This window comes from Carassius auratus, unplaced genomic scaffold, assembly GCF_003368295.1.
Source record: "Carassius auratus strain Wakin unplaced genomic scaffold, ASM336829v1 scaf_tig00001753, whole genome shotgun sequence".
Lineage (NCBI taxonomy): Eukaryota > Metazoa > Chordata > Actinopteri > Cypriniformes > Cyprinidae > Carassius > Carassius auratus.
In genome coordinates this window covers 1,305,173-1,317,500 of record NW_020523394.1, presented here as the reverse complement: position 1 = coordinate 1,317,500, position 12,328 = coordinate 1,305,173, and the positions used below count along the sequence as shown (strand labels likewise).

At 35.9% G+C, this 12,328-nt stretch overlaps 1 protein-coding gene across 1 annotated transcript in view; it reads left to right on the top strand.

The window, feature by feature from the left end:
- LOC113069596 (synaptic functional regulator FMR1-like) overlaps positions 1-11,364 on the top strand; it is a 13,762-nt gene extending 2,398 nt beyond the window's left edge. Inside the window, exons 6-15 of the mRNA XM_026242770.1 lie at positions 58-151; positions 240-356; positions 1,798-1,968; positions 2,098-2,176; positions 2,284-2,396; positions 5,098-5,184; positions 6,026-6,224; positions 6,432-6,614; positions 6,811-6,890; positions 8,789-11,364. Coding sequence (XP_026098555.1) covers positions 58-151; positions 240-356; positions 1,798-1,968; positions 2,098-2,176; positions 2,284-2,396; positions 5,098-5,184; positions 6,026-6,224; positions 6,432-6,614; positions 6,811-6,890; positions 8,789-8,956 — 1,291 coding nt within the window. The 3' untranslated portion in view covers positions 8,957-11,364. The remainder of the gene's footprint in view (positions 1-57; positions 152-239; positions 357-1,797; positions 1,969-2,097; positions 2,177-2,283; positions 2,397-5,097; positions 5,185-6,025; positions 6,225-6,431; positions 6,615-6,810; positions 6,891-8,788) is intronic.
- The last annotated feature ends 964 nt before the right edge of the window (positions 11,365-12,328 follow it).

Sequence of the window (12,328 nt, the reverse complement as noted above, 5' to 3'; positions counted from 1 at the left end):
GTGCCTTAACCAGGGTTGTTGTTTTTTTTTTTTTTTTGTTTGTTTTTTTTAAAATAGGTGCGCGAAAGACTCTGCACATAAAGACTTCAAAAAAGCGATCGGAGCGTTTAACGTCACTTACGACTCGGAAGAAAAGCAGTTGGTTATTTTGGTAATATGCAGTGTTTCAAATCAATGTGAGGGTTTCTGATTTCACATTTTTAAGCTGCGTTAAGTTGTTTCTTTCCTCTGTCTTTCAGTCAGTTAATGAAGTTACGGCAAAGCGGATAGCCATGTTGAGCGACATGCACTTCAGGAGTCTGCGCACAAAGCTGACGCTGATCCTGAGGAATGAGGAAGCAACCCGACAGCTGGAGGTACTGCCTGACGTTAGTGTCAGGTTCTCCCAGCTCACTTGCACACACTCATAATGCTTACAAAACTGTCATATGTCAAATCCAAAGTGCATATATAATGCATTTTTATTATTATTATATTTTATTGCTGTAATATAACTGACTCAAGAAAGGCTGATAGTGTTATCATAAATTCCTTGGTTTATTTATTAGAATATCCTGCAGGATATCAGTGGGCTCAAATGCATTGAGTATCAGTAGAGGCCGTCTATATTTAACAGGTGTGAAAGGATATTACATGCGTATGCACAGTTGTGATGGACCGTATCCCTGCTTTGGCATAATATGATACTCCGTTGATATGCCGAGCTATATTTACTGATGCATAAGCTGCATATAGGTATTGTTTCAGCTTTTATCTGTGCAAATGCTGCTGATTGTAACTAAATATTGTGTTAAAAAAAAAAAAAAAAAAGTTGTGGTGAAATGATATGCACTTGAGATGTGTATGGGTCAAAGACGAAAAGGCGTTTTCAAGAATGAAATCAATAAAAGTGTAATACTGCTTTTTTTTTTTTTATTAAATATAGTATGATCACTTATTGTATATATTTTAATAAGTACAGGTCCGAATAAGCATGTTGTTTAGATTTTACATAAATATCTGTTGTGTTGAACGGACATGATTGCACCCATCTTTTGACAAAAATCTTTTTATAATATGCTTTCTGTGTATATAAATAAAATCAGTTCTGTAAATGTAATTTGATGCAGTCACCAAACTGGGACGTCTCGTCTTTAACCCGTGTGTGTGTGTACACATACTGAGGTGTTGAAAATATCTCTATATTTTATTTTATATATTTATTTAAGCTCAGTGAATTTTGAGAGAAAAGTAATATATTCTTTTGGTTTTCATCATTGACTTCTGTTTTCTTAAATACACATGAAGTCCATAATCAAAACTGCTGTATTAATGCAAGTATATTTAATTTGGAGAATATGCTTTGTAAATATGTGTCATAAAGGTGCTGGATAATGTTTTTACATTAATTGTGCAGCTGGACTATGTTCATAAAAAGAATTTGCTGGTAGTGTGCTCTGCTGATGGCTTTTGAATGCATTTTTATGCAGAGAGCACTCTTGTGTGTCAGGCAGCACAGCAATTTCACAAGTAGAGTTATTCTCAAAAATCTACATGCATCCTTCTTATCAACCAAAACCAAACTGATCGTGTCACTTTTTTTTAACCATGAAAATAAATGGTTTGAATTGCAAAAATTAAACAACATATTGCATCATCAAGTACAAAGCATTAAAAATATCTGTTTGCCCCTTTAATATGTTAATATGTGCGTGGATATGAACCCTGAGGCATATGGAAAAGGAATATTAGAATAGTAAACACAAGGTCTATATCAGAACACTGGTAAGATTCAAACTGGCCTTTTTTTCCCTCCAGAGTTCTCGACAACTTGCCTCAAGGTTCCATGAGCAGTTTGTGGTGCGTGATGACCTCATGGGATTGGCCATAGGCACCCATGGGGCGAATATCCAGCAGGCCAGAAAGATTCCTGGGGTCACTACCATAGATCTCGATGAAGAGACCTGCACGTTTCACATCTATGGAGAGGTAAGCGCTTTATTGGTGACTTTCTGGTAAGGGTAAACGTAATACATGTGATTGCTGGTAAAATATGTGAGCCCAAAACCAATATCTGAGATGCTTTGACGTTTGTGATGGATTTTGTTTGTATTCCAGGACCAGGAGGCTGTTCGGAAGGCTAGAAGCTACCTGGAATTTTCTGAAGAAGTTATCAAGGTTCCTAAGAATTTAGTCGGTGAGGACGGACAAAATGAACCTCTTTCTCCTTCACGGACTGGACCTGCTACCCCGCACCATGATGGTTAATGGAATCATTAAATTCTTTTCTACCCTGTCCTGCAGGAAAAGTCATTGGCAAGAGTGGGAAGCTGATTCAAGAGGTTGTGGATAAATCGGGAGTTGTCAGAGTTCGAGTGGAGCCGGAAAATGACAAAAAGCCTACTCCATTAGACGAGGTCAGTGAGTGGGTTGCTTAACACTCGTCGTGTTTATGGGCGGCTTAAGTGATGATGCTGAGAAAATACATTAAATCATAGTAACTGGTGTGTACTTTATTATAGCTGACTAATCAATTTTAGGAATACTTATTTTAGAGAATATTATAATGCCAGCTACATAAAATTTAACAATGAGAGAGATATATTTATTTATTTATTTATTGATTTATGCAGAGGTGAACAGTGACAAATTATTCACTACATTTGAAAAACAAATATCTGACTTTTTACTCCACTACATTTGTGCGTAGAGTAGAAAAGTAGTAGAAAGTAGAAATAAGTTACTAGTTTTAGCTTAACATTATTTTTTATTTATTTAATTTTTTTAGACCGCCTATTGGTAGTCACTCTTGTAGAATTATGTGAAGTGGTTTCCCAGCAGTTTTTGAACAATGACCAGTTACAAATGAGACATTGATTTAAAACAATTCAATAATGAGTAGTTAATATTGTGGCATATATTAGACACACTATTGTCTTATTGTGTCAAATTATGTAAACAAAAAAAATTACCTATAAAGCCACGGAAGAACTGTTGTGCATCTCTTAGATTTCAGATTTGCACTTACTTCCCAAGCTGTGTGAGATCACCATGCTGCTTTTGTGGGGGTGGGTAGGGGTGTTAAATAAAAATTAGTTTTTGGTCAACTCAATTTCAATAGGTTTTTAACTTTGTAAAAGCTCTTCATTCTAAAGATACTACAAGGTAGTCTGTGTATTTAGTAGGCTTGATGGATTGTAAGCGGATTCAGATGCATAAGGTATTGCAAGCATTACATGCAAAAATAATAAAACAATGCATTGACTTAAAAAAGGAAAATTACTTTTGGTACTTAAGTACTTTTAAAACCAAGTACTTCTGTACTTTTTCTTAAAAGAATATGCCACCCCAAAATGAAAATTTTGTCATTAATCACTTACCCCCATGTCGATCCAAACCCGTAAAAGCTTTGTTCGTCTTCGGAACACAATTTAAGATATTTTGGATAATAAAAAAAGGGAGGTTTGTGACTGTCCCATAAACCGCTAAGTAAATTTCACTGTCTAGGTCCAGAAAAGTATAAAAGACTTCATCAGAATAGTCTGCCATCAGTGGTTCAACCGCAACGTTATGAAGCAATGAGAATACTTTTTCTTTATGGGAAGAAAACAAAAATAACAAATTTATTCAACAATTTGTCTCCTCTGTGTCTCTCTGCATCATTGTACCGCCATTTTGGAGAACATCCACTGAATGTGAACAGCCTACACTCTTCCGTGTCAGCTGCGACACAAGGATACGTTTTCTACGTTTATTTAGGCTTTGATTTTTACGAAAACATCGCATCCATGAGCACTGTTTCCTTATACCAGCAGAATCAACTTGTTTTTATTAATAATGCATCACAGTATAAAGGTCTTCTTTTATTTGTGTACACTCACAATGAAAACAAAATGTGCTTTTGTAAAATAAAGAAAGCAAATAGGATGTCACTTTCTGCCATTTTGAGTTTTCTTTCTGTGAACAAATTAAGCATGTCAGAAAAATTTACTGAAACTCAGGGTACACAGTCTGTTTTTTTCCCCCTTGTTTATCTGTAAACTAAACCAAATAGATTTCAATAATTTATTCTTTGTAAGGTATGTGTATGTAGTTTACTGCAGATTTTATGTATATATAACATAATATTTGGTATTTTCACATCTAGGTGGACAGATGTTTAATTTGTACTACTGACTGCAAAATGAAAAGAAACCAAACATAGTATATAATTTTTTTTTTCTCTGTTCGTATCAAATCGAACCATATATATATATCATCAGAATATGGGATCTAGAGCTGGTTGATTAGTCGTGTTTTCTTTTTTTCTTGTTTTTTTAAGTCAAAGATTCAATATCAATTCTGAAAAATACACGAATCAATCTTTTCCAGTATTTATTTCAGCAAATATTTAAGACAAGATCTGGTTACTGTGAATCTTATTAGTTTTCACTAGATGTCACCCCTACGCATTGTTACAACAGAAAGCCTGTCATTCATTCAGTGCTTATGATGGAGATACTGTTGACAAGAACCAAGAACAGAGCAATATGCGTGATTTGCAATGCTCAGGTAAAATTTTATAGTAATACTACAAATGTGTGGAAGCATCTGACATCATGCGTAAAGGCGTAGTTTTTTTTTACGACATACTTACTAAAGCAGGGATGATGCTTGCATTTTGTTTTCAGCTTCTGTCGTCTCACGGTGATGACATGAATACACGAATATCATCCCCAGCTGCTCTGAGAGTGTCTTCATTAGCATTTTTCTGTTTAATTTTACAAAACAGCCATCAAATTAAATACACAGCAGCTGCAAGTTCCTCACAGACAACCAGTCATAATAAAAGTTTAGTTTAAGGTGATGAAACTGGATCAGAAATATTACTATATAGCAGTCTTAAGACTCAATGTAACAACAATGCTACTAATCCAAATCCAAATCAAATCGGGACATTTGAATCGATACCCAGTCTTATTGGGATCATTGATATTCTTTAAAGAAATCTCTTACGTATATATCTATCTATCTATCTATCTATCTATCTATCTATCTATCTATCTATATATATCTATATATATAATTTAATTTATTATATTTTATAATCATTCATACTGACCTGAATTACAATTGCAGGGATTGGTGCCGTTTGTGTTTGTGGGGACGAAGGAAAGCATTTCAAATGCACGTATTCTGCTGGACTACCATCTAAATTATCTAAAGGTAAAAAACAACTACAATTGCCAAGACAATTACTATTGATAATACTTGGGGTAATTGTTTGAAACAAACTTTTAACTCAAAGTATTAAACTTTGGTGTATAACTCTTGTGGCTTGATTTACAATTTCTTCTTTGACGTTCAATAAGATCTAAATGAAAGAATGACTCGGATTCCAGGATTATGGTTCTTCTTAACTGCTATTTTCTTCTTATTCTCTATATTAAAAATATTTTGTATTTCCAAAAACATGTCTTAGGAATATTTTCCCTTAAGATAGTTCTAAGACAACTTAAGAATTACAAATTTTGAAAAGAACATTCTTTAAAATAAAGTAAAAAAAAGTTAGGACAACCACCAGAGATGGATTCTTAAAGCATAACTATTTGAAATACAAGCCAAGCCAGTCATGATGAAAATGTTGAGTTTTGTTTTATTTGATTTATTCATATATTTATTTGAACCGACAAACAATCAGATACGACTACAACTCTTTACAGACTTATTAGAATTTATCTTAAGAAATCTTTTAATTTCTTTCTTTAGAAATGATTCATGAATCTGCTCCCCAGTATACAATCGAGACCTGGGTTTGGTTTTTAGATCTTAGCATTTGTGCATTTGTTTGCATGAGTTCTTCGCCAATAAATGCCACATCGTCTTCATAAAATCTAAATGTATAGTTTTCCTTCCTGTTCAACAGATTTTCCTCAGAGAGCTCATTAGTACAAAGCAGCAACTGTTGATTAGTGACATACTAAATACCCCGAAGACAGTCATGTGATGTTCTCTACTTTGATGTAGTCTCTCCTTGCATTCTTCATATTTGTTTGGTCTTGTTCAGGAGGTGGATCAGCTGCGAATGGAGAGACTGCAGATCGATGAACAGCTCAGACAAATCGGTGGAGGGCCTAGAGCTCTGCCGGGACGTCCTGAGAAAGAAAAGCCTTTCATGGCTGATAATGGAATGGGACCCTCACGGGGTGGCGGCAAACCTTTCGGTCGTGGAGGGAGAGGGAGACGGGGCCCGGCACTGACTTCAGGTATGACCAGCCTCAAGTAACAGAAAATAGGGCTTATCTGGACACGGAACCTGGTGGCCCCAAAAATCACACTTAAAATAATTAAGTGTACTGTGACTTTCTGTAATATAAAAGCCATTGGTTTAAGATGCAAGTAACAGTTGAGCATTAACGTAAAGTTAATAATCTCTTAATCACTTCCTTCACTATGGACCGTATTTGTCTCAGGAACCAACTCTGAGGCCTCTAATGCATCGGAGACCGAATCTGATCACAGAGATGAGCTCAGTGACTGGTCCCTGGCCCCTACGGATGAGGAGTCCATGGGTTACCCCAAAAGGGCCCCTGATGGACGCAAAAGGGGTGGAGGGCCCCGGGGTCGTGGAGGGAGAGGACGAGGAGGATACAAAAGTCAGTTTTTGAGCTGTCACCCGACTTAAGGCCCTTTACGATGTTTCTTAGTGTTAAAACATATATGTATTTGTGTCTGTCAGTTGAAGTTTCAATCAACTATACATTAATCGGCTTTTTCATATATTTTGACATTAATTTTTTTTTCGGATATCGTTTGTGTTTTTAATATTTTTTTATTTTTGTATTGAATCAGCTGAAGACATGCACTGGAATGACTCCCGCTCCCGTAGTTCCAGAGACTCGAAGCTGAGACCGCAGGAAGACTCATTGCAGGTCTCACTCAATCTGCCTGTTCAATCATCATATGATAAGTCATTTGGCTTTTAGGGAATGTTTAGTGACTTGTGACAGATTACAAGTACTGAATTTAAATGCAATATTTATGGTATTAAGTAAAGCTTTTTTCTTTTCTTGTAAAATTGTATCCGATAACAAAGCAGTTGGTAGTTAAAACCAGTCATCTAAACATGGCAAAATTTTGGCCTTTTGGTTTATCATTAATTGCAGATACTTTTTAAAACCATTTATTTAGCTTGTTTACAAAACTCTTGATAATAGGGATGCACCGATCATGATTTTTTTTCATGGCCGATACCATTTTTTTTTTTTTTTTTTTTTTGCAAGCAAACTGGCCGATTCTGATACCGGTTTCCGATATTTTTATTTTTTTAAGCAACAAAACAAGAAAGAAGGAAAGTATGCATAAAAAAGATGTTTATTTGGTATTTATTAGGCCAAACTGGCTTTTGGCTATTGAAAACAATAACCATCTGAAATTAACGGCAGTATCTGCACAGGAAGTAGCCTACATTCAGTACAAACACAGATGGTACAGACATCAGCGTTTAGCTTTTGTTTTTGAATTGGGTTGAAACTACAGGGAACTGGCCTTAAATGAAAACATTAACTGTAACCATGTGAAATTAAAGGCAATAACTGCATAGTTCTACAATCCAGACAACACAATCAATACACATTCAATAAGATGTTCCTTAATCAGCATTCAGAATTTTTGTTTTTTAATTTGGTTCTAAATTAAAAAAAGGTCTTTACCAGTGAGACTAAATAAAAGTATGCTTTATAAATGAATGATTCCAAAATGTTAAAATCAAATAATGTTGGCGCGAATAAAACAAAGATGCAAAGTGTTTCACTCATCCAATTAAACAAAAATAATAATAATTAGGGTAATGATTCACATCTTTTTTTTTTACTTGAGCCAATGAAAAATAACTATTGGCTCAAGTTTAAAAAGTATAGATGTGAATCATTACCCCCTTTTTTTTTTTTTTGTTAATTGGATGAATGAAACACTTTTTCATTGTGCTACAGCAGGTAAATTTTTAATCAAATTTAGTCTATGTAATATTAAGGTAAAATAAAAATAATCATCCTATACAAAACTGACGTTTACTTCTGGCTTTTCAAATTTGTTAGTAACTTCTTCTTTACAAAAAAAATAACAGTTACAGTACGCTCGCGCAGGGAAAGGGGCTGTTTGTGCAGTCAGCTGTTCGCTTTCTGCTATCTGCCTTAGACGTGTAGCTCTGCACTTCCAGTGCTGAACGGCTGCCCGTGACCTGCGCACAGATTTCGAAATACTTCCACACAAATGACATGATAGCGAATTATTACAATGTAGTCTGTGCACGCGGGCGCAGTTCCGGAAAAATCGGACGTAAAAAAGACCAAAAACCGGTCGATTGCCAATTGCGTATTTTAAGCAAAAAACGTCCGGTTACGATTTATGGCCGGTCAACCGGTGCATCCCAAAACAAAACATCAAAGATCAGCAACATCAAACATCAAAGCAACATCAAAGTTTAGTATTTTCATAATAATTGATACCAGTACCAGTGAAATGTTAAGATATTAAACACCCAGTTTTATTTAAATGGTTAAACATTAAAGCCTACATGGCAATACATTTATCGGGTTTATCAAGTAGTTATTAATAAGTAATAAAACATAGAACAAATAGCATGCCATACAACACATAAAAACATTAATGAAGTTGCGAGGGAATGTTGTCACGTATTATCCACGTTATCAAACAGAAATTTGAGCAAATTTAATCGACTTTTTTTAAATATAATTTTTATAGCTTGAATAAAACTTTATTAAACTTAACATTTTGTACATTTTGTCTGCACAATCTGTCCATTTATCAGATCCGCATCGACAGCAATAACGAGAGGAGCGTCCACACCAGCCGAGGCCCCCAGGCTCTGACAGGAGACAGCGGAGGGAACCGGCAGAGACCCATAAAGGAACGAGGGATGAAGAAAGAGAATCAGGACGGCCCAGACAGCCAAGCCGTCGTGAACGGCATTTCTTAGAGAATAAAGTGCCCCCTTCCCCCATTCTCCCTCTCAGCTCCACCAATCCAGATGCTTCTTCATTAGAAACACATTAGGCCAAAGAGAACCAGGTCAGTAGGGCTGTCGCAAGACATGACGTAAAGCACACTTTGTAATTGATAGTTGGGGTAACAGACGAGGTCTCTTGGTGTGTGGTGTATTGGATTTGGTAGTCTTCACGGATTAGAGAGACCGGTCTCTAAATCACAACTGAAGCTACAGTTTTCTAATTGACTTTCTAAATAACTACCTATGAAGCATAAAGAAGCTGTGGATTAAATGTCTCTCAAAAATGAAATCTTGAAATGGTTTCCAAGCAATTGGTTTTTAAAGGTGTTTTTTTTTTTTTTTTTTTTTTCAAACAATGTCCAAACAAAAGGGAAAGAAACACATTGGAGGATGAACTCAAGCGCTCGGGGCCCAAGTTTATGCCACATCTCATGGCATATGTTGTTTTTACACGCTTTGGTGTTCATGGTTACTCGAGCCCATTCTGATGTGAGATTTTTAGCCACATCATTAGCAAAAAAAGATGGCAAATGTAAAAAAAAAAAAAAAAAAAAAAACAAGCTCCTGTCTGGATCTGTGCCTTTACCTAGTGTGGATAGTATCATCATTTGGATGTTTAAATCAGGGAAGAAGACGTGAACAACCTGTCTGAGCAACGTGTGTTGCAATCTCAGCCGACAACTTTTTTTTTTTTTTTTCTCTGTGTTGCATGTGTTTCACCAACATGTTGTGTGTCTAAAGAGCAGGATTCTATCAAGTCGGCTGAATTCTCATATTTTGCCATAGCTGAATTGTGTGTAGTAAAGGTATTAACCTAACTAAACTAGTCAACTGTGGAAGTCATAAATTGTAACCAACCACCAGGAGAAGAATATCAGTGCTATAATTCAGTGACGTCAGCATCACAGAGTATGAATTGATTTTGACATTTAACATATCTTTGCATTTATATGACAATTATGATTTTTTTTTTTTTTCAATAGAGGTAGCAAAGCAGTTTCCTTTAAAAATCAGTGTGTCTCATTTTCCTCCAATCACGATAAATGACACAAAGGGAACTTTTTTTCTTTTTCTTTATCTCAATTGCTCGTTTTGGTTCCTGTCCATGCTGCCCACAGTAAACTGCCATCTTTCCTGCTGTATTTCTCAGCATCAGGCGTGAAACACCTCTGTAACATTGTCTTTGTCCTATCAGTGGCTCATCATGGACTGAAAATGTTGAACTGTGGGGTTGCATACTGTATATTACGTCACCCGTTAAGAGATTGTTGCTGTTCTTTTTAGAATGAACTTTAAATGTGCACTTATCATGTTTGTGTTACTCTGCAAGTACTTTATAATCTGTAAACCTATAATAAACTAGAATGTGATAAGACTTCCTCAGCAGGTGAATCACATGTATGCTGTCAACATCACTAAACCGAAGTTGAGATTGCTTCGCTAGTTTTGAATTTACTGTACTTTTGCAGCTGGATTTGCTTCAAGAGGGATGGGAAGGGGGAACACGATGTTAACTTTGATATGAAAAACCGTCTGTCTTATCCGATTAGTGCTTGCGCATTACACTTTAGTTTACATTTCCAAAAAGACGCGATGCTGTTCTGAACCCACGATTCTTTCCAGACTACTGTGATGATGACCATGGTAGTTTTTTCTGCTTTCCTTTGATTGTACAGCAAGAAAACCGTGCGTTTCGAGTAGGTTGTATCCTCTTTGCTCTTTTTCTGTACGTTTCCAGTTCTCTTCGCGCTCCTGTACTCACATTGGCGGATAACCAGCTTTACCTGTTAAGCTTCTACACCAGTTTCAAAGTGATTTGCCTGTGAAAACGAAATGAAAACTGAAAAGAACCTGTGACTGGCAGAGGATCTCTGTGGACTGGGAAAGACACCACTCTCGTGTGGCTCTTAAAAATTTAGCCTTTACTTCAAAATGAGGTGTTAAAGGGTTTACTCCGAGTATTTTTTAAAAACCTGCACGTCCACGGCGGGCAGTAAAACTGGCAAGATGGCTTAGTTCACTGCAGTCTGTTCAAAAAAAAAAGAAAAAAGTTACGAACCTTTGAAGTGTTGCCAAACAGACTGTTTTCTAGTTATTTATTTTTTTTGGAATGTATATTGAAATGACAAAATTGTAAAACCATCTCTTGCACACATCCGTAGGCTGTTGTGATCGAAAAAGAGCTGAAAAAAACTTCAACATACTGTAGATACTGAACTGAGGTAGACTGACCTTGTATGTTACTGCACTTTGGGTAATAATTTCTTTGTACATAATAGCAGAACAGACTGGGTTTTATGTTGACATTGTTTGGTTATAGTGCAATATATTTTGTATGCAAGCAGTTTCAATAAATAAAGGTTGATCTTCCTCTGCAATCTTAAGTGTTTTTATTCCTCGTCGTTTTATATTCCATATGTGGTGATAAATCTGGCCATCATTAAACATGACAGCCCATTTAATTAGGCCTTTCTGTAGCATGTTAACATCAGCAGATTCCTCTCCATCGTATATCTGTCTATTGCTGGCTTTGTGTGTGTTGTTCTGTTTTTTTTTTTCTTTGTTGTACCACTTGGTGGCGCTGTGGCACAGGCTAAATCCTGCAAACTGGAACTGTTCCTGTAATGAATGCTGGCAGTACATCAGCATTTTAATAGGGTGAATGCAGGTGAATTGGGACTCCCTTTTTAACATTGAGATGATTGACCTGAATTGTTAAGGTTTTGTTGTGTGTGTGTGTGTGTGTGTTAAGAAGTCTCTTATCCTCATCTAAGCTCCATACATTTAATTAAAAAATGCAATAAAACAGTAGTATACAATGGAAATAAAGAAAAAAAAACTAAACTAAATATTTGGAGACTAGCCGTTTTAAATAACATCAGTAATATAATGCATTGTTTTTATTCATCTTCAAGTGAAAATTGTAATAATTGATTGCTTAGTATGGAATTACATTTGTTTCATTAATAATGAACGAAACTATCAAAAATATGCCATTACAAAAGAAGAAAAACAATTATATATATATGCTACATTCTTGGTTCATGTTTTTCAAAGATTCGTTTTCGAAAATTGTGGATTCTGAATGCATTGCCACAGATTTCGCTTACGGTTCGCAGTTTTTCGTTTGGTGTTTTGACACAAACGTCTCGTGGGGGCGAGCTTAACCGTGATCTACTCTGAGCTCTATAGTGAGCTTTTGATGGACAGGTGCTCTCTGACCGGGAAGTACAGACGTCACTCAGTGGCGCACATATTGGAAAGCTCTCATGGTGATTAAATCTGGTCTCTAATACAAAAAAATCTTTCTCAGACGAAGTGAAAGACATTTATTTTCAGCTC